General features: G+C 46.5%; 1 protein-coding gene across 1 annotated transcript in view; it reads left to right on the top strand.

Annotated features, from left to right (window-relative positions):
• The window catches only part of ALK (ALK receptor tyrosine kinase), a 679,199-nt gene that overhangs the window by 353,822 nt on the left and 304,961 nt on the right, over positions 1 to 20,416 (top strand). Inside the window, exon 4 of the mRNA XM_082744992.1 lies at positions 12,340 to 12,541. Within this exon, the coding sequence (XP_082601118.1) occupies positions 12,340 to 12,541 (202 nt within the window). The remainder of the gene's footprint in view (positions 1 to 12,339; positions 12,542 to 20,416) is intronic.

Below are 20,416 nucleotides of genomic sequence, written 5' to 3'. Positions count from 1 at the left end.
TGGATCATAACAGTGGTTGAAGCACTTACTCATTTAGTGGCCTGGGGCAAGACACTTAATCCTTACAGCAGTGCTGTCCAAGAGAAATATAACAGGAGCCAAAAATGTAATTTTGGATTTTCTAGAAAACACATTATAAAAAAGCAAAAATAGATATTTTCTTTAACCCAACATACCCCATATTATCCAACATGTCACCAGTTTAAAATTATTGGTGAAGTATCGTATCTTCTTTTCCTGTCCTAAATCCAGTGTGCATTTTATACTGAAAGTACATTTCAACTTGGAAGCTACTTATTCATCTGAAATATTTTATCTGTATTTCCTGAAATTCATAGTTGAAAAATTAGATCGACATACCCAAGTTGTTCAAACATATTCTTCCAATAACTGAATCAACTGTCAGCTTTCAAATGTGAATAAATTAAAATTAAATGGAGAATTCAGTTCCTCGGCTGCATGAGCTACATTTTGAGTACCAGTGGCCAGGCTTAGCTGGCAGCTGGCATATTAGCCATAGCTACCATTGGAGATGACAGATCACTTCTCCTCCCAGAGCCACTCAGCCAATGGGATGTGGCTCTGGGATGAGAGTCCGGCCAATAGAATCACCATATATGGACATTTGAAACTTGAACACGATTCATCTTGAGCCTTTTCTTTTTTGTAACTGTGATCCGCAATAAGAAATATACTTTACATGACAACATGGTACACAATAACACATGTGCATCTGTGTTTGTGTGTGTACATGTGTGTCTGTGTGTCTCTGTGTGTATGTATGCACGTGTGTGTCTGTGTGTGTACATACAGGTCAACAGCCATTATTTCCCCAAGGAAAATTATAATGTGGGTCTTTTAAAATCCTACTCTACTTCTTCCTCCCCCCGATTTCCTCCTCTTTCTCCTTCTCCTCCTCTTTATTTAATGCTGGTCATGACCCACTAAAGTGATTTCATGGCCCACTAATGGGTTATAAACCACAATTTGAGAAACACTGATCTTAAGAGTCTAAATTTCCAGCCATCTTAAAAATTGATTTGTTTTGTGTTGTAAATAATAATCTTTCTATAGCCACCAGTCGGTTCAAAGGGAACAATGTTCTCCCCAATATAAATAAGAAGAATGACACCAGTCTAGATAAGATATACGGGAACAAATGACTTAACTGCTTTTTTGTCACTTGATCTGTTTGGCAAATAGTCACTGTGGAAGCACTGTCCCTGTCACTGTGGTAGGCACTAACAGCTGGCCCGAGACAGCCAGGATCCCTGCTCAGAGAGTCAGCTACACAACCACCAAAGCCCTTGCTGCAGAGGCTTAGCCAAAGAAAGATCTTTGATGCTTTGTTTTATTTTTCCCTTATGAAGACCAGAGACAAGCAGTGGTGCAGATGTCCAGCAACCCCATTAGTGACTCAACTCCCATTCTGTTCCACATGCTCTTGCCTGTCACTTTATGGTTACAAGACCGCTGCTACCCCTCCAGGCCTTCTGTCCATGTTCCAGGCAAGAAAAAGAAAGAAGTGGGGGATGGGGGAATGATATCTCAAAATTCTCCAGCACAGAGTGTTGCAGATAAAACACGGGATGTTCAGTTAAATGTGAGTTTTAGAGAAACAATAAATAATGTTTTCAGTCTCAACATGACCCATGCAATATTTGAGACATATTTATACCAAAAACATTATTCACTATTTATTAATGAAGTTCACATTTAACTGGGTGTCCTGTATCTTTATTTGCTAATTCTGGCAAACCTAGGAGTATGGTTCTGCTTACGGTTCCCTGGCCAGACTGTGTCACAAGGCCACTCCTATCTGTCAAGAAGACTGGTAAACACTAGTCATTTTTTAACTTCCAGTCTCAATAAAAGAGAAAGGCAAGAGAGGAGGAAGTTGGTCATGGAGTTGAGTTGAGTGAGCCAACCTATGGCATCTGATGCAGGTCAGGTCTGCTCTGGCCTTCTTTTTAGATCATAGTTGGAAGTTTGGATTTTAATTCACGGTCAGTGGGAAGCTATTGGAGATTTTCAAACAAGGGAGTAACTAACTCTATTTAAGAAGATGGCTCTGGCTGTGTGTGCAGAATGGAAAGGGGGAGGGTAAGCAAGAAGTGGGAAGACCAGTTGAAAGAAACCCAGCTTGTTTTAGAACCTTTGAGAACTCTGCTAACTACGTAGGCCCCTTGCTACACGTGAGTTCCCTCTTCTGAAAAACAAAGATTTGGGCGGGATGGTCTCTTGGTGCTTCACGCCGCATGCCCAGAGTGGCATGCAGGTGACACGGCCTCCTCTTGCTTTTGGCCTGCGTAGCTTGGTGATCAATGTTGGCCCATGTTTTGTACTCCTTCTTCAACAGAGGAGTGTCTGAGAGCCATAGTACGTGGAACGTCAGAGCTTATGATCATGAAGCTAAGACCCTGTGAGATTCCCACAAAGAAATGGGTAAAAAATTGCTTTTTAAAATTTTAACTTCAAAAATAATCAATGAAACGCACAGAAAAATAATAAAATCTGCTACCTCTTAGCAAAAATTTTAAAAGTAACATGGACGATTTTTATATCCTGACATCTGGGACTTAAAGCAAAGGCTAAATAATCTGATTCCAGAGTTAAGAACCAATGTGGATAAAGGAAAACCTGATTTCATGCTTCTCTCCCTCCAAAGTGGGTTTTGATACAACGAAGGCACTTTGGTCCCCTAACTCTCTCCCTTTCCTACCCCGCCAACAGCAGATAATTTTCTCTCTCCTTCCTTCTTCTTCTCATTGAATTAAATCAATTGTTAGTTTTCTTTTGGCTTCTCCTTTCTCCCTCTCATCAGATCAAGTGCTTTTCTATTTTCCTTGAGGATTACCAAAATGAGCTCTTAGGGAAAAAGAGGTTTCTCAGCACTTTAGCTTCTGTTCCTTCTATTTATTTGCTTTGCCTTTTATTATCTTTTTTGCTGACACCCCAGGACACGCACGCAGAATGTAGAGATTATTGGCTTTTCCCCTTTTTCCTAAACGAAACCTGTTGGTTAAAAACAAACAAAAAAAAGTGTGTCCCCAGAAAGATTTCTTCTTTTTAAGAGGGCCAGAGCTCTAATAAGGAATCTGTAAAAGCATGCACACACACTCACATACCCTTTTATAGCTATCTGTAGACATGCACACACAAATCTACACATACTTACTATACACACACACAAGCATCAGTGAACTTGGACCTGAGAGGGAGTTTGCAGAACTCCACCAAACACGCAAGTTGTACTGTGACTTTAGGTTACAACTGAACTCATAGTGTTAAGATTAACAGTACTGTCAAGGAAAATCAACTCCCCCTACCTTCCTTCCCTCCCTTAATGAGCACACTTGGTTCTTCTAATCATTTGATATCAAAAGCTGATAGCATTTCTCTTCAGAGAGCTTGGCAATGAAGGGACAGTAAAGCAACACGTTTAAGTCCTGGTGGCAGACCATCACAGCAGAGATGGTCAAAGTGCCCAGAGTTGGGTCCTACCATGGCCAGCTGCCCTTTCTGGAGTCCAACCATTCCCCTTCCCCCTACTGGATTGAGTTTCCTGCCCCGCAAGGTGAAAGGTGGCACTCGATGACCCTTAAGAGCTCTAGGTCTTTGAAGCTCTGAATTCCTAAGTTAACCCACTCTTAGGCCAAGCTCCCGAATGGGGATAATACCACCTATTCCTTCCTCTAAGTTTCAGAATTCTGGACTGAAACCTAACGCCTGAGTTGAGGGTAGGGTAGCAGAAGTTGAGTGTGAAAACTAAACAATAAGGAAACTCTTAATGTGGTACCAATGTGCTATGGCCACTTTGTAAGATCACATGAACAAAGGAGACCTTCAAATATGCCCAGCAACGGGGACCACCATAGCCCCCATGAGTGATTTCCAAAGGAGAACTCATGTGTCTGGGTCCCACCAGCCCACGCCTTGGTCTTTGACCTCTGTGCATAGTTAGATGATGGGCTTGAGACCATATGCTGGGCACAGTCCTCAGAGCTGTCAGGGTACAAAGAGGAAAGTAAGGCCTGGGGCATCAGGGTATCTCGCCAAAAACATCATCAAAGGTTTCTCTCCTAGACAAGTGGGGACTGGAGCTTCTGCTGGGAAGGGAGTCTGAGAACCTTGCTTCCAATTCCAGACCCACCACTGACTTGCCATGTGACCTTGGGCGAGTCCTTCACTTCTTTGCTTCTTGGTTTTCTCCCCAGTAGAGCCAGGGGTTAAGCTTTGTGACCACCACATTTGTCTCTGGCTCTGACATTCTGAAAGGCCAGACTTGGAATGTAGTGCTTTTAAATCCCATCAGGTAGAGAGACCTACACAGTAACGCAGGAGCCTCTCAGAAGCAGGATTCTGCCCTGAGGAGCTCAGTTCTTGATGAGATGACAATTTAAAGTCAGACAAACCAAGAAGATGTAAGATTTAAGAGATGCTAGTGATACAGATAGATCCTTTACCTTCTACACTACCTTTCTTTTTTCATTTTTACCTCTTTCTTTCTGCAGTCTCTAGCACAGAAATGCATTAGAGGCGAGTTACTGAGCACATTCTGTGGTACATTATACACAACAGCAAAAGAGTTCTGTACTCAAAGGAATCTGGGTAATCTTAATTTTATGTTCTTCTCTTAAAGACTCATGACTCTTTGACCTGCTAAGGTTCTAGGAAGCCCTGCAATGAAAAAGCCTATTTCCTTCCTACTTAACTTGATCCCAGAGCTTCCCCATGAGACCTGTCAGCCCTGCATGGGGCTGGTATTCTGTGACACGTACTCTGGGGGACAGCACAGCATTATCCCCTGACACCACAGCTAGTATGGCATGTGTCCAGAATGAGGCCTGTATGGGTCACATTGTACTCCTTCTGTCCATATTCCAGCCCATTAAACTTCTGCTGCTCCTTGGGTCCCATCAATATGATTGGCATCATGATCAATCGAATGAATAATAGCTTATAATAATGATTTAATGGTTTAATTGCAATATGGACAATTAGCCAATGGTGGCAGAGTTCTGTATGGTTTGTTGAGATGGAAGTCTGTCCATCTATCCATCTGTTTACCAAAGTTCTCTTTCAAAGAATATGATTAAGAGGCTTCTGCTTCAGGATGGTGGGTTGCACGCACGCTTGTTTCCTTCTCTCCTGAAACACCACTCAAGTGATGATCAAGGCTTCAATGGAGGGATAAATTCTGACTAGCAGGCAGAACCGGAGGAAACCCATGAGCGATTTTAAGAGCACATGGCTGGTGATGGAGAAGCTGAAGTTGCCATAGCTAAAAAGATGCAGAGAGTGTTTAGCGCAGAAGAGGGAACACATCTGCTGGGAGACACCACAGCTGAGCACTGATAAGGGATCCTCTGGAAGGATGGAACAGAGTAAAACTTGTCTGGAGTATGGTTACCCCATGTGTCTCCATCCCCTTTCAACCTCAGTTTTCCAGACTAAAAGTAATAGGATACCCAACCACAGGGGAAAGGAAAAGGTGCTAAGACTGCTAGCAGCAGTGTTCGTGCCCAGAATGATGTGTCCATACTGCTGGCATTGCGGAGCAGGCACCAGCAACGTAGCAGAGCCCTGACACCTGCCATCAGGCCAGTTCTGACAGGTCAAGCACCATCTACATGCACTGAAGCCCGATCAGCAATCCTTGTCTCACCTGTTTGAATATAAGGTGCTGATCCAGGATCAACCAGCCTATGAATAGCCCAGCAGCATGGAAAGGAAACACCAGGGCACCTGGGTGGCTCAGTCAGTGAAGCATCTGACTCTTGGAGTGGTTCAGGTTGTGATCTCAGAGTCCTGGGATCGAGATCCAAGTCGAGCTCTGCATTCAGTGTGGAATCTGCTTGGGATTCTCTCTTCCTCTCCCTCTGCCCCTCCCCACACACGTGCTCTCTCTCTTTCTTAAGTAACTAAATACATCTTTTTTAAAAAGAAGAAAAAAAAGGAAAAAGAAATACCAATATATAAAAAAAAATTGTTCCCAGAGAAAACAAGGATAAATTAGGTAACTTGAAAAGTAAATTTGAAGTTAATTTAATTTGAAAGTTATTAATTTGAAAAGTAAAATTTGAAAAGTAAATTTGAAAAGTAAAACTCTTCAGAAAAATTTAAGGTAGAGAAGAGGGGATAATGAAGGCATCAAAGAAATAATAAAACAAATTTACTAGAGATGAAAGAAGAGTATGTTTTCTGATTGAAAGAACCCACCAGATGCCAGGAGGAGTTTTTATAAAGATCTGTACCTAGAGACATTGTATTGAAATTTTAGCAACTCAGCGTTAAAAAAAGATCCTGAGGGGCACCTGGGTGGCTCAGTTGGTTAAGCATCTGCCTCTTGATGATAGCTCGGGTGTCGATCTCATGGTGGGGAGTTCAAGCCTCACATTAAAAAAATAATAATAACAAAATCCTGAAGACCTCCAAGAAGAGAAAAGAGACAGATTGACTACAAAGAAATTAACAATAAAACTAGCCTCAGACTTCTCCTCAGTCACACAGATGCTAGACAACACTGAAGTAAGGCCTTCAAATTTCTGAAGCAGAATTTCTAATCTAGAGGCTATTTCCAGAAAAGCTGTCAACCAAGTGTGAAGACAAAATAGAAATAATTCAGATATTCAGAGATTCACAATGAGTTTCCCCTGAGGAAGTTTCCTGAGGACGGTGGCTGATGGAAGAATCCCAGTGAAAATAAATCCCAGAATAATGGCTCTGCAGGAAGCCCAGAAAACAGCTGGTCCAAATTAAAACAAGAAATCAGTGTCTTTGAGAAGAACGGAGAGATTTTTCAAGGAATATGTAAAGGTGTTAGTGATACGGTATAAAAGGCACATGGAAAATAAATAGAAAAAGGAAAGAAAGAAAGCAGATATAAAATAAAAGAGAACAGCAACTAGAAATTTCTCGAAAGACAAACTGCGCAAGAAAATCTGGGCTTAAACATGAGGCAAATTAAGACAGAGAAAGAGAGAATATTCATTTGATTCTGATGCTAGGAACATTCTTCATGAAGTAGAATGTGTTGTTTGGACCTATGGAGAAGGTCGCAAATAGAACCCTTCTTCACTGCACTGGAGAAATATATGTACATCAGTGTAAAAGTTCTGCTTACTGATCGTCAAGGTTTAATATCAACCTGTAAACTAAACACAAGACTTAATCGCTCTTGGGCAATGTTGACAATGTGAGGAAAAGCCCAGCTGACACACGAGGTGGACATGGACAAGGACAGAAGGACTAACAGCCATCTTCTAGTGAGGAGAGCCAACGGAATGGTGTATAAAGTGGATGAATAAAGTAATACAATTGTGATGGAAAATTAAAAAGGCAAGTAATAAAAAAGTAAAACAGGATTTAAGAAATAAAGAATTAGAAGGGGGAGAGTACCATTTTTCTAACTGTCCCCTGGATGTAAGCCTGAAAGTTGTTGCATCCACAAGTAACAGGATGATCGCCATATTTAGAATCCTGAGGGAGGACACCAAAGAAATGAGAAATCCTTAAATTATGTTTCCAGGACTTGGGGAGAGGAGCAAGATTGAGGGATAGCTTTGAGAAAATTATGATTATGAACCATTCTGGACTGTCTGACTTCGGGCCACGTGCATATATTACGTTGACTCATTGAAGTCAGTGAGTACCTTCCCTGTAGCAGGCATTGTGTTCAATACCAGATATTTGGAGGTGGTACCAGCCTTGTAGCAGAAGCGTCTACAGAAACAGATGACGGGAGTTTAGGAGCCCTTCCCAGGGATGTGTTTGTGGAGATCGGAAGAGAAGAAGCAGGGCAGGAAATCAGAGTTCACAGAGAATTCGGCCAACCAATTGAAACTGTTGCTATAGAACTGCCAAAGAGGCAAAGCCATTGGGATTTGGGGACTTGGGGGATTCACATGATTCCTTTAGACTGACCATATTCTAGGCAGGCAGATAGAATTACTGACAGCTTGGAGCTGGGAGGGTCCTTAGTGAGATCTATTCAACTCTTTCATTTTACAAAGGAGGCTTGGTCGTGGCAGAGTTAGTCCTCCTGATTCAGTCCTTCTGACAGTGAGTTTAGGAATAGCTACAAGGAGCTTCCCATGAAGACACCCCTCAAAGCAAAAAATCGACATCTCTCACAGACCCACAGAGGCTAGGCACCGCACTGGCCATGTCACATGTGTTAATCTCTACAACAGCCACATGACAGAGGCTAGACACATTACACTCGAGCAAACTAGTGTTTAAAGAGTTTAAATCATTTGTCTGAAGCTTAGAACCAGACAGACACAGAGCCTGGATATGAATGAGTCTGTCTGACTCCAAGGTTCACGCCCCTTGGTTTCTGGCCCGTAATTTGCACCCCGCTGACCGTGATAAGAGCTACATATCCCTATATTGGTGACTGAGGTAAAAAAAAAACTAATAACCATTTCATACTTAACCATGGAACATAACAACATGATCCGCTAGTGAGGGAAACAGGATCGCAGCACCATCTAAGCAAGGCTCACTCTTTGATCTGCTTCTCCACTCCCCCATGGCCCACCTTGGGGGAGGGTCTGTGAGCTGCCAGACCATCCTTCTTAATTAGAAGGGACCCCAGGAGCCTCTGAGTAGCCCCAAGCTATTCTGAGCGAAATAAACAGGAAACGGAAAAGAGGGAGGGGAGACAGAAATGCTCACTGACTTTAAAAGATTTATACTGACAATATCCCAAGGAGCTTATGAAATGTATTTTTTCCTTTTTTTTTTTTTTTTTTTTTTTGGAAAGAGGAAAGCTGCTGATGAAGAGATAGCTCTCAACTAGAGTTTCATTGACAGTGAAAATACTTTAAGCTCAGGCTTTTATTGATAGCCCAGTTGCACAAAATAAAATTCATATAAACATCATCTCACATATTAGAACTGGAAAAATAATCCATCTTCCAGTCAACTTTGAAAGAGTCCCATTATTGAGCTACTGAATTAGGACAGAATCCACATGTGCTCCCAAACCCAGGAGGGAGAAACAGTGGTGCAGGGGGAGCCCCAAACTTAGTCCCTGATTCAGCTTGATTTTTCTCCCGCTGGGAACTTGAGTTTCCCCTGGGGATGTGTCTGCACACATGCACGTAATCCTTCTAAGAAGAAGGAAAACACTGCCTTTCTCTTCCTCACATTCCTTCCCTCCACAGCTCCCAAACTGGATTTCAGTATGACTTTTCATCCACTTGAAAACATCAGAGTAGGGTGTCAGACCAGGGTCCGGTAGTTACTCCCCTCTGTGTGACAGGCTGGCTCCATCCTAACCCCAGACTGTGCCCCAAAGTCTCCGGAGCAAGACTCTGCCCCCAGAGATGCTTCCAGGATTCTCACCTGCTGTGGACAGACCCACTCATGTAAGTGTTGGAAACCCCTGTCGATCCCAGAGTCCGTCCCCCACATGGCACTTCTGCTTTAAAAAGTAACGCTCTAAACACGCCCCACTGGCATTTAACTACACGCTTTCCCCGTGTGACTGGTGCTATAGGACGAGGTCGGGTCAGTAGGCTCCTTTCCACCACCATCCCAGATTCATCTTCCTAAAGCACTGCTCTGACGACCTCACTCTCCTCCTCAAAAAGCTCTTCCAAAAAAAAGTTGAATACCTTCAGCCAGGAATTAGAAGTCCTGTAGGATCTGCTCCCAACCCCACTGCCCTCCCCTTGCTTATACCCCAGCCTCGTGTTCAGCTGTCCCGCTGTGACCCAGTGTGCCTACGCACTTCCTACATTTATGCCTTTTCTCCTCTTCTCTCAGGTTCCACATGGCCAGTTCTGCCAATATCTTTGTCTTTCTCTCCCTTTAAGATCTAGCTCAGAGATCATCTGCTTTATGAGTCTTCCTACCTGAACCTAATGTCTTCTTCCCACAGCCTCTGAAAGTGCTTCCCTTGTATGTGTCTTACGACTTTATAAGCTCTCCTGTTGATGGCTGTTCTTCCCGGGCCCTCATCCCCCTATGGACCCAGAGTTCCAGAACTGTGTCTGGTTTATGTCTGTGTCCCCAGGACAGAGCCAGTGCTTGGATGTTTGCTCGACATTGGCATCCAGTAAATGAAATTTGAGGGCAAGAAAGAGCGAGCAAAAGAGCCAGTGAAAAATGGATTCGATCCAGCATCCAGCTATCTGCCTTTCTCTCTTTTTCCTCCTCTGAGTGTCTAAGCCATAAAGCTTGGCCACAACGCACCCTCCTCGTATTTTAGGATAAGGGATATGATAGGATAATGAGAAAGATACAACGAAAAGAGCTCTGGTTAGAAATCCCAACACCTGGACTCTGGTCTGGAGTTTCATATCAAGATGTTAGACAAGTCATTTCCCCACTCTGACCTGCAGTCTGCTTCTCTAGGTAGGTGAGGGCTTCCTATTAGATGATCTTTAAGTCCTTTCTAATTCTGAGTTTTTTATTCTATTTTTATTTATTTATGTATGTATTTATTTTTATTCTATATTTATTTATTATTTCTTCTACTTCTGTGATGAGAATCTCTCTCCCATTGTAAAACAGGGTCATAATGTAGATTATTTATTGAGGTTTGTAGAGCACTTTTCACTGGCCCATCTGCCATGTCTGAAACTTTCCAGCAATCACAGAGGTTTCAGTCTCCAGTGCTAACCCCAGGACCCCAGTCCCACTTAGATACAGTCTTGTGCTGACCTCACCCTGATGTTACCTGGAAGTCACAATTCTCTACTTCCGGAATTTTGCAAATCTTCCAATTCCTGACATAAAACCTTCTCCTTGAAGAACGGGTCCAGTAGGGATTCCTTCTTTTCATCTGCATCATTCTCTGCCCCTGACTGCTAGCTCATTTCCCTACGTGGTGAATTGTGCTGTCTGTAGAAAGAGACCAGTTCGAAGGGCTCTGGAGTGATTTCAGTAGGCGACTGAGCACTCATTAGCTCATTCCCAGCCGAGGAGTCGGGGATCTTGGAATAGGCTTCCACTGCAAAAGAAGCAGCATCAAATGGCTCAAAACTTCAAGGCGGAGGTATGGCAAATAAAATTAATGCATCAGAAGGAATGCCTGAAACAATAAAATGGTGCTGTGCTTTTATGCTGACAGTAAGCCCCATGGATACAGGTTTCTTATAGATCACTTGGCCTGTGCTACTGGAATTAGGCTTGACTTGCCCCAGAGGGAAACTCTGCTACAGGCATGGCACCAGGGGGATTTGTAGGGCTTTCTTTATGGAGACCAGTTACAGATTCACATGACTCATAGACTCAAGAGCTGAAATGGATCTTAAGAGTTGATTGAGTTCAGCCAACCCTTTTCACCCTGTTTTATAAGCAAGGAAACTGAAATCCAAGAAAGTTAATGCTTCACACAAGATCACCCATCCAGTAACCAAAGGAGCAGGAGCCATGAATGTGTGACCCAAATGCTGCCTCTCCAAGCCACCCACCTCTCAAGGAAACATTTAACTTGTCAGCACTATTTGCGACTGTAGAGCCAACCCATACATTCCTGAGAAACTCTGACTTGACCATAAATTGAAGGCCAAGTTGGCTTGAAGGCAATATGGAGAGCTCAGGTCAGCTTTTATTTGAAACTGGCCTGTTAGGTGGCCTGAGATGCCCCGGAGTGTGCCCTGGTTCATGGGGTGTGGAAATACCTTACATGGATATTGGCAAGATGGCACTGATGTCTTTGCTCCACTCTTGGTGCATTTATAGAGTCAGTGACTGTTGAAGCCATCCGTCTAGACCAGGATATAAGTCCAGCAGAATGTCTTAGCACCTAGGTTAGGTTTCTGATGCTGGTTACTCTTTGGGGATATGGGTAATCCCCCATATTTTTCTCCAGTTTCCTGTGACACCTCGTTAGTTGTGCCCATTATAGTCTGGCAAAGAATCTGTAGCTATCATTTCTACTTTGACGACAGTGGAAGTCAAATAATTGATTATTTAATAGGGTCTGTCCTCTCTACACACAACTGGGTAAAGCACTCTCTATACTTATGTCGCATGATCCTTACAACCACCCTTTGGAATAGGTGTTTTCACTCCCATCTTGCAGATGAAGACTTGAGACGCAAGGACATAGTACTAGCAAGTTGGGGAGCTAAAGTCAGAACCTTAGTCTGCCAAACTATAAAGCCCAAGTCCTGAATTACCATTCTCTTGCCTCAGGCTTTGCTTTTCACAGAGATAGTATTAGAACAGGGAAGGAGGACTGGTGTATGTGAAGAAGGTAAGAAAGTCCTCCGGCATTACTGGCTTGGGTGCCAGTGGTCTCTATATCCAGCCACAGAGATGGTGCTGGTCCTCCTCTCTGGACACACCTGCAAAGTCACCTTCTCTGTCTCTTGCCAGGCTCCTTCCTCCTCCTCAACACCTCCGCAAACTCCAAGCACACCATCCTGAGCCCATGGATGAGGAGCAGCAGCGAGCACTGCAGGCTGGCTGTCTCCGTGCACAGGCATCTACAGCCTTCTGGGAGGTATGTCGCCCAGCTGCTGCCACACAACGAGCCTGGAAGAGAGATCCTCCTGGTCCCCACTCCGGGAAAGCATGGGTAAGTCCTTCCCCATGTCCAAAAGTGATTCTATAAAAGGCCATTTGGCTTTGGGCTGCAAATTTCCAGAGTCTGTGACATCTACTTAAAACTCACCATTGTCCTTTAATGGGTAGGATCCAGATTGGGCCATTACTGCTAATATTCCCAAGGTAGTATCTCAGGCACTGATCTGTGGGGCCCTCTGACCGCCCAGGCTCGTGGTCCTACCAGAGGCCAGAAGACCAGCTGGCAGAGTGGGCATTTAATGAGCGGGTGTTAAAGATATTTATTTCCCAAAGTACAGATGGAGCCAAGAAGAAAACAGCCAAGGGGAGTGTTAAAAGGCCAAAATGAAAGTAATTTAATATGCTGGAAACTGGGTTTTATCAGCAGGACTTTGGCAGGAAGGGAAAGAGCAAACTATTGGAGGCACCCAAGCAGGTGCGACAGGAGTGCAGGACCTCAGAGCAGAACTGGTCAGGGACATCACATCAGTATCAGTTTCATGGAGATTGGGACAAGATTTGTTCCAGAACCTCTAAGGCTTACAGGGTCTTGAAGTCACACCAGATGCCCACGCCAGTGAGCTCAAGCTTCCAGGAGATACTCGATTGCTTACTCAGCAATCCTCTGACCCTCTAGAAGTAGTGACTTTGGAAAGCAAACTTGAACCAGGGTGTCTGTGTGCATACCTATTTTCCTTATTCCACAAGAATAAATACCATCATAAGACCCCAGATTTGAGGGGCCCACAATCTGAACACTTCAGATAATCAACAAGGTTAGAGATCTTTCTTTGTGACATATTTGCAGAAGAAAGACCTCAAATTTCTAAGCTTAGACTTAACTTCTCTCTAAGAAGAAACCCTTCAGAAAAGTCCCATTCAAACAGTGGTGTTACCCATTCTTCACCTCCATAGCGTGCTGGATCAGGAGGGGAGATTGCCTGGTTACTGACTTTCCAACAAAGCTCTATGGCCTCCTTACTAAGTTCTTGAAAGTCTTTGCCCTGCTCTCCTACTACTGACCCACCTGTCTTTAGTTGTGCTTCGAAGAATTGCAAGCTGCTATGGTCCTAGCAGGACTGAAGCCTTGGCTTCAAGAAGGGTGCTGTACCCATACCTAAACCTGCCATCTTCTTGTCTCTGAAACGCCTCACTGGGCTCTGTGGGAGGGTCCCAGCCCCAAGTGCCTCTTGCTCGGTTCACCAGAAGTTTGGAATTTTGGGTGTCTGGGCTACCCACTGTTTTGGATGAGCTGTCCTCTGGGCTAAACTCCCCTCCAGTATGGCCTTCCTTTCTTGTGAAAAGCCCAGATGGGAAGGCCTCCCACCTGTGTCCAAGGGGAGTGCCGGCCTCAGCCGAGGTGTTATCCTACAGGCATCGGCCCCGCCTCATGAGCACTTTATTCTGACTTCTGCAGTCAGCACTCTTGCCCCACCGAATTCAGCAGAGACCCAGTAGTGCTGCTCAGGGCTGCCGAGATTCACGTGGTTCATCTGTTCGAGTGTGCGGTGGGGGACTGGGACCCGTTGATGTCACAGGTGGAGGTGAAGTACAGAGTCTCCCCGAACTGCAGGCTGAGCATGTGCATGGGTGTGAAGGGAGGGTGCCAGAGAGATTTCAGTGCTTCCTGACTAGCAGAGCCTGGTCCCCTTGATAGCGTGGGCAGGAGACCAGAGCTCCTCTGAACCATTAGACTTGGAGGCTTGCAAAGATGTTTCCCATCTTTATCTTTCCCGTGCTTGCAACTACTCCATGAGTTACCATTTAACAGATGAGAAAACCGAGGCAGGGAGTGGAAATAGGAAGTGATATGGCCCAAAGTAGACTCCAGAATTTTCTCCCCTTTCCTCATTCCTGTACTTTCCAGGAAACACATAGCTTCTCAGCAGGAATTCAGGGCAAAAGAGTGGGGTCAGAAAAAAGGACATGGACAGTGATGGAATCTTGCAAAAAGAGGTGATCTAGTTTCTTTGGTGCGTCCAGACAGATGAGCACAGGGGGCATGTGCCCTCCCAGAGAGTGAGAATAAGGAGAGGAAGGCAGCACTGTGTGGGCAGGCTGTGAGGCCACCATCGCTATCAGTCTCCAGGTCCACCCTCCTGGCCATTGTGTCACATTCCCATCGCCTGAGTTGGCCTGTTCCCTCAAGAGTGGGAGTTGAGGCAGGAGAGCGGAAGCAGGTGTGCTGGGGCAAGCCCGCTGACTTGATGGCTCTGCCTGGGGCTGCCCTCCTTCTACAGGGGCTTCGCCTTGGGCTGGGCTTCATGCAACCCCGGGCAGAGATGCTCTCGCCCCGCCCTGGCAGAGCCATCTTGGAGCTTGAGGATGAGCAGGAATGATTCCAAACTGAAACTAAAGCTGCTGGCGCCAACCTCTCCACCTCAAGCAGAATCGATGGAGTGAGGGAAGAAGGCAGCAGCTGAAGGCCAGGCCAGGATGCTCCGCTGCCCCAGGCATCTCAGCAAGCTGCAGGGCACGGGCACTCGTCCAGTACCTCACAGGGCCCCCAGCATTTGCTTTGAGCTGGGTTGGGGTTGCTCAGCCTCTGCACTGTTGACATCCGGGACCAGAGAATTCCTTTAGGGGGCGCTGTCCTGAGCCTGGCTCCCAGCTTCCCAGGCCTCTACCTACTTGATGCCAGGAGTACGTTCCCTGGTTACAGCAACAAAAGTATCTCCAGACATTGCCACATGTCCCCTATGGGGCAAAATTTCCCCCACTGAGAACCACAGAACTAGCTAGAACATTTTGGAGCTGGGAGGAACACCGAAATGCACCTGGTTCAACCTTGTCAATTCACAGGGGTGGGGACTGAGGCCGCATCCTATGGGATGCGTGTCAGTGTTGGTCAACGGGTGTTTTGAGCCCTATACTCACGTCTGTGTGCCAACCTGGGTTGCAAAGATGTATAAGGCCCAGTGTCCATGCTCGAATGACAGTAACTACTACTGACACATAAACGTTCTCTAGATGCGCTGACTGGTCAATGCTGTGCCCTTTGTGTGCATTTTCTTATTTAACACTTGGTAACACAGAGACTCAGGTACCGTTACTATCTTCCATTTCACAGATGAGGGAATGCAGTGGGGTCAGATAACCTTCTCTGAGGTCATCAGCTAGACAGGGTACAGGGGAGGTGTCTAAACCCTGCTGGCCTGGCTTCAGACTATTTTTACCCATTGCCGGAAGAGCTCACTTAGACCATGGTGGTGAGGAAGAAAAACTAGTATGCTTGCAATTGATGCCCTGATTTGGGTCCCAGGGTCCCATTCAGCAGTCAGTTAGGGAAGCGTGATTCACTGGGTACTTCCTATATGTTGGGGACTGCACCAATGCCGGAGATACAGAGGGCCAGCCTTTGATGGTCCCTAGGAGGATGTTCATGAATGAGCTCTGTGACTTCAGGTAAATCCTACTCCCTACCAAGCCTCAGTTCCCCCATCTGTGAAATGGGGATGAAGATGGCAGCTTTGCTCCTGTGGTGCTGTGGGGTCAATGTGATAAAGGGTTTTCCACACGAAGCAGGATGCAAATGTGAGAGGCCATTATTTAATACCCTAGTCTGCTCTGTTCTGCTTAGAACTGGGCCTCAGAAAGGACGGAGACTCATCTCCTCTTGGATAATGGGGTCAGGGCCCATCTCAAGAAACCTTTGGTTTTGAGATCTGGAGAAGCCTTTGCCTCCCTGAAGCTCACTCCCTTTAAGGTCAGAGATAACCCAGCAACACAGTGCTCCACGTGGAGAGGGGAACACGGTTAAAGCCTGGTGCTGATGACAGTGAGGATAAAAACAGACGGATCATGGTTGCTTGGGGATTCCCGTTTGCAAAACAACATTCAGCGATCGTAGTAACACGGGAGGAGGCTGTCCTACACAGCTGGCCGTGGAAAACTTGACTCATAGGAGTGGGCTGAGGCAGGACAAGCCTGAGGCCACTGAGTTCCCCAGAAACCGAGTCGTGAGCACGAGATGCGCCAGGGGAGCAGCAGCCTGCCCGGAGATGCTGGAGGCAGGGGAAGGCAGTCGGGGAGGACCAGCAGCTGCTCCCTTCCTTGTCGCCTAGAAAACAGCCACATGCACGAGGTCTCCTGAATCACGGGGCACGAGCAACCGCGTCTGCCAAGGCAGCCTGGCTTCGGCCGGGGTCCCCCAGGGGACACACCGTGATGAGTGCCCGGTCTGCTCATCTGCTTTCATTTCTCCTGCCAGAATGGCCGCAGGAGCAAGGAAGCGGAGAAAAGCTCTGTCCAACAGCCCGGCCCTGCTGACCCCAGAATCCAGCAGGCCTGGGATATCTTAACTAGAAGTCGGAGGTCACGAAGTCCCTGTGCACTGGACGAATATGATGATCCCTCTTTAAGGGTGAGCTGTGAGATGGCGTGAGGACAATGGTCTGCACTGTGCCGGCTGTAGCAGTACGTACTTGGCACATGCGAGATGCTTCACTAGATGGTTTTCAGTGCCTCGATCCGTGGACCAGCAGCCTCCCATCAATAGGTGTTGGGAATACGCAGCTGAGCATGGCATGGCCATGACTTTCTAGGAGCATCTGGTCCAGTAAGGAAGACTCAGCCCATACTTGGGAGTCGGCTTTAAATGGGGTCCCAGAAAGAGTCAGAAGCTGAGCTGAGCTCTGCGTTGCCCTGCCTTTCTGCAGAGAAAGATTTCAAAGGAGCAAGTGGCAGCCGTTGGTGGCGGGAAGTCAGTGCCCTCCTAGGCTCAGGACCACAAACTCAGGGGCTGAGGGGCTGGGGTCTGTAGGAGTGCCTTCACCCCTCCTTCCCAGACACCCACAAGTCTTACTTCCTCTCCAAGCACACGGCTTTCTCCAGCATCCCCTGGTGTCTGGGGACTTGATTATGTGTGACCAGAACTACAGTGTGTGGAGGGAAGAATTGGGCCCTGAGGGGATAGAAGTTGCTAATCATTTGAATTACTAATACTTGAAAAGATGTTTTAAACCTAAAGGATTTGGTGAGACTTGAGCTTGAGCCAGGAAAAGCTGTTAGGGCCGTTGCATAGCACAAACAAAGGTTTTTTCCAGAAGGGGGCAGAGAAACAAGGTTCCCCTCAGCACAGAGCTTCACCATTCTGCAGGATCTTTTTAACCCCTACCCTCAGAGGAGGTGTGAGTTCTTTCTCTGTCAGTGTCCTGATGGGGGAGGAAGCCAAGGTCCAGAGGCATGACGTGATGTGATGGACAAAGGGCAGGCTGCCGGCCACGCCAGGACCCACGCCCATGACTGCCCTCCAGAGCCCGCCCTCCTGTACTCCCGTCTGTCTGTCTTCTGGCTGAACAGCTGCATCAAGAAATCCTCAAACTCATTGCCCTTGGTTTAAAATCTGTAGCCCCGGAGCGCCTGGGTGGCTCAGTGGGTTAAGCCGCTGCCTTTGGCTCATGTCATGATCTCAGGGTCCTGGGGTCGAGTCCCGCATCGGGCTCTCTGCTCGGCGGGGAGCCTGCCTTCCCTCTCTCTCTCTCTCTGCCTGCCTCTCCATCTACTTGTGATTTCTCTCTGTCAAATAAATAAATAAAATCTTTAAAAAAAAAAAATCTGCAGCCCCCCCTCCCTGGGTGAAGAAAAACCCATGTCCATGCTGGGTACCCACAAGGCTGCCACGTTTATTTAAACCCATCAGTCTGACCAAAGATCCTAGCTTTCACGAGAACCATCCTGATGGGAGACCTGCCCAAGTAATTTAATCCAAAGCAGTATTTACTTGTGGGCTCCGAGGCGCCGTATCAGTCCCAGCAACCCTACCCGTTTGCAGCTCCTCCTGGCCTCAGATTCTCACATCCAAACCAGAGATTCCCCCTGTAGTCTGTCCCCTTCCATATCCTGCCATGGCAGCCTCCTCACCTCAGGGGACCACTGAGGGCTGAGGTGGCAGGAAATGATTTTCCGCACACCAGGGTCCCCAGTCTGGCTCACAGGACAGTGACCCCTCCTGGCACAGAGACCTTCTGCTGCCCACATACAGAACCACGAATTGTCCTGTAAAAAGACCGGCTGGACTCAGCATGCTGAGCGGGGTTTCGGCTCCGGGCAGGGCCACGTGGAAAGATGCCACGAGGCATTTGCTTCTGAAAAGGTGCCCAACTGCTGAGCTGTCGGCCCATGGCAGTGGGCAGGTCTGGCCAGCGCGGGGCAAGCAGGGGCCCATGGCATTCAGCATGCTTCAGCCAAAGTTCTCCATCCGGCCTATGTGATAAACGGGATAGGGAATAAAAAAGGTGATCATTTATTGAAATTGATGCCCTCGAGTGGCAGTGTCACAATGATTTAATTTCAGGCCCAGCATTTTCTCCCTTTCAAAGTCATTCAGATTGTCGGTTTTTCTCTTTTTCCCCTTGGTCTGAATAACACACTAATAAATATACAATAAGGGCTTTAATGTCTGGGTGATTTACACTAAAAAGAGAGAGCCATTCAGAGGCTTTAAAGCTAATTTTTAAAAGCCTTAAAACTCACACCCAGGCTTGTCAGGGGCCTACTTCCAGGGCACCTGCCCCCGGGAATAGTCATGCAGGTTGGTGTTCTTTGAGCACAGTGCTGTCAGGGTGTTAACGTGTGCATGGAGGTCACTCCCTCCCGCTGTGTGAGTTTAGGCAAGTTTGTGAATCTCTAGGAGCCTCAGCTTTCCTATCTGTAAATGGTAATAATGGGTGCGCCTCATGAGGTTGTTGTGAGGATTAAGCTAGGTGACAGGCAGAGCAGGTGCTGGTAGTGCTTTATCCCCACCCCCTAGGCTGCCCCTCAAAGGGGTCCAAGGCTGGCCTTCCTCCAGGTTGCTCTGGGCTATGTGGAGGTGGGCACAAGAATAACCAAGGTTAGCAATTTCTGTTCTCAAAGTGACTGCTTGTGTTCCTCTACGGCCCCAAAATACCAGTCCCACTGGCTATGCCTGGAGGCACCATATGTATCATCCCCGTGAGTAGTACTATTGAAGCAACGACTAAAATGCTAGTCCTCTCTAGAACACCTGGACTTGGAGCCATTAGTATGATAGGTCTCAAGCCTTGGGGGTACAAATCAGAACTGCACCTTCTACAGAATCTATACGGCTTAGTCCCATGCACAGTGATTCTGATTTTAATTTGTCTTGAGAAGAGGCACGAGCATCAATATTTCTAGAAAGGGGCACAAGGGATTCTGGCATACATCAGCAATTAAGAGTCATGGCTAACACCATGGCTTCAGTTGGTTGATCACATATGCTAGTAACTTTCTACGATCATTCCCTACACACTGAATACAGAAGTTAAAAAGAAAGCTTGGAGAAGCAAGTTGCACTTGTATAGAAATAGGGTAGAAAGTCCTATTTCCTTCTCTGGCCTGGTCCTGCCCCCATGTGGAGCAACTGGGTGAACTCAAGGCCTTGTATGGGACTGGTCTCCACCAGTGGATCTATGAAAGAAATATCTGTGATTCTCTCTCCAGAATTACTGTGGCTTTCAAGGCCATAGGAGACTAAGAAGAATATAGAATGGACTAGAGAGAGCTGGATTTTTTCAGAGTCAGATAGAGTCTCCATCCATTCATCTGTCCGTCTCTATCCATCCACCCATCCACCCATCCATTCACCCATCCATCCATCTACCATCCACATCCATCCATCCACTGTCTACATCCAACCATCCATCTGTCCATCTATCCATCAACTATCCACATCATCCATCCATCCATCCATCCATCCATCCATCTACCATCTACATCCATCCATCCATCGTCTACATCCTGCCATCCAGCCATCCGTCCATCTATCCATCCACTATCCACATCATCCATCCATCCATCCACCCACGCACCCACCCACCGTCGGTTCATCTCTGTTCTTCAGAATGTCATGTGTTGGCTCTCATCTAGGTCCCAGGTTAACGGCAGA

This window comes from Mustela nivalis (assembly GCF_964662115.1).
Source record: "Mustela nivalis genome assembly, chromosome: 8".
NCBI classification, from domain to species: Eukaryota; Metazoa; Chordata; class Mammalia; order Carnivora; family Mustelidae; genus Mustela; species Mustela nivalis.
This window is presented reverse-complemented; position numbering and strand designations above follow the sequence as displayed.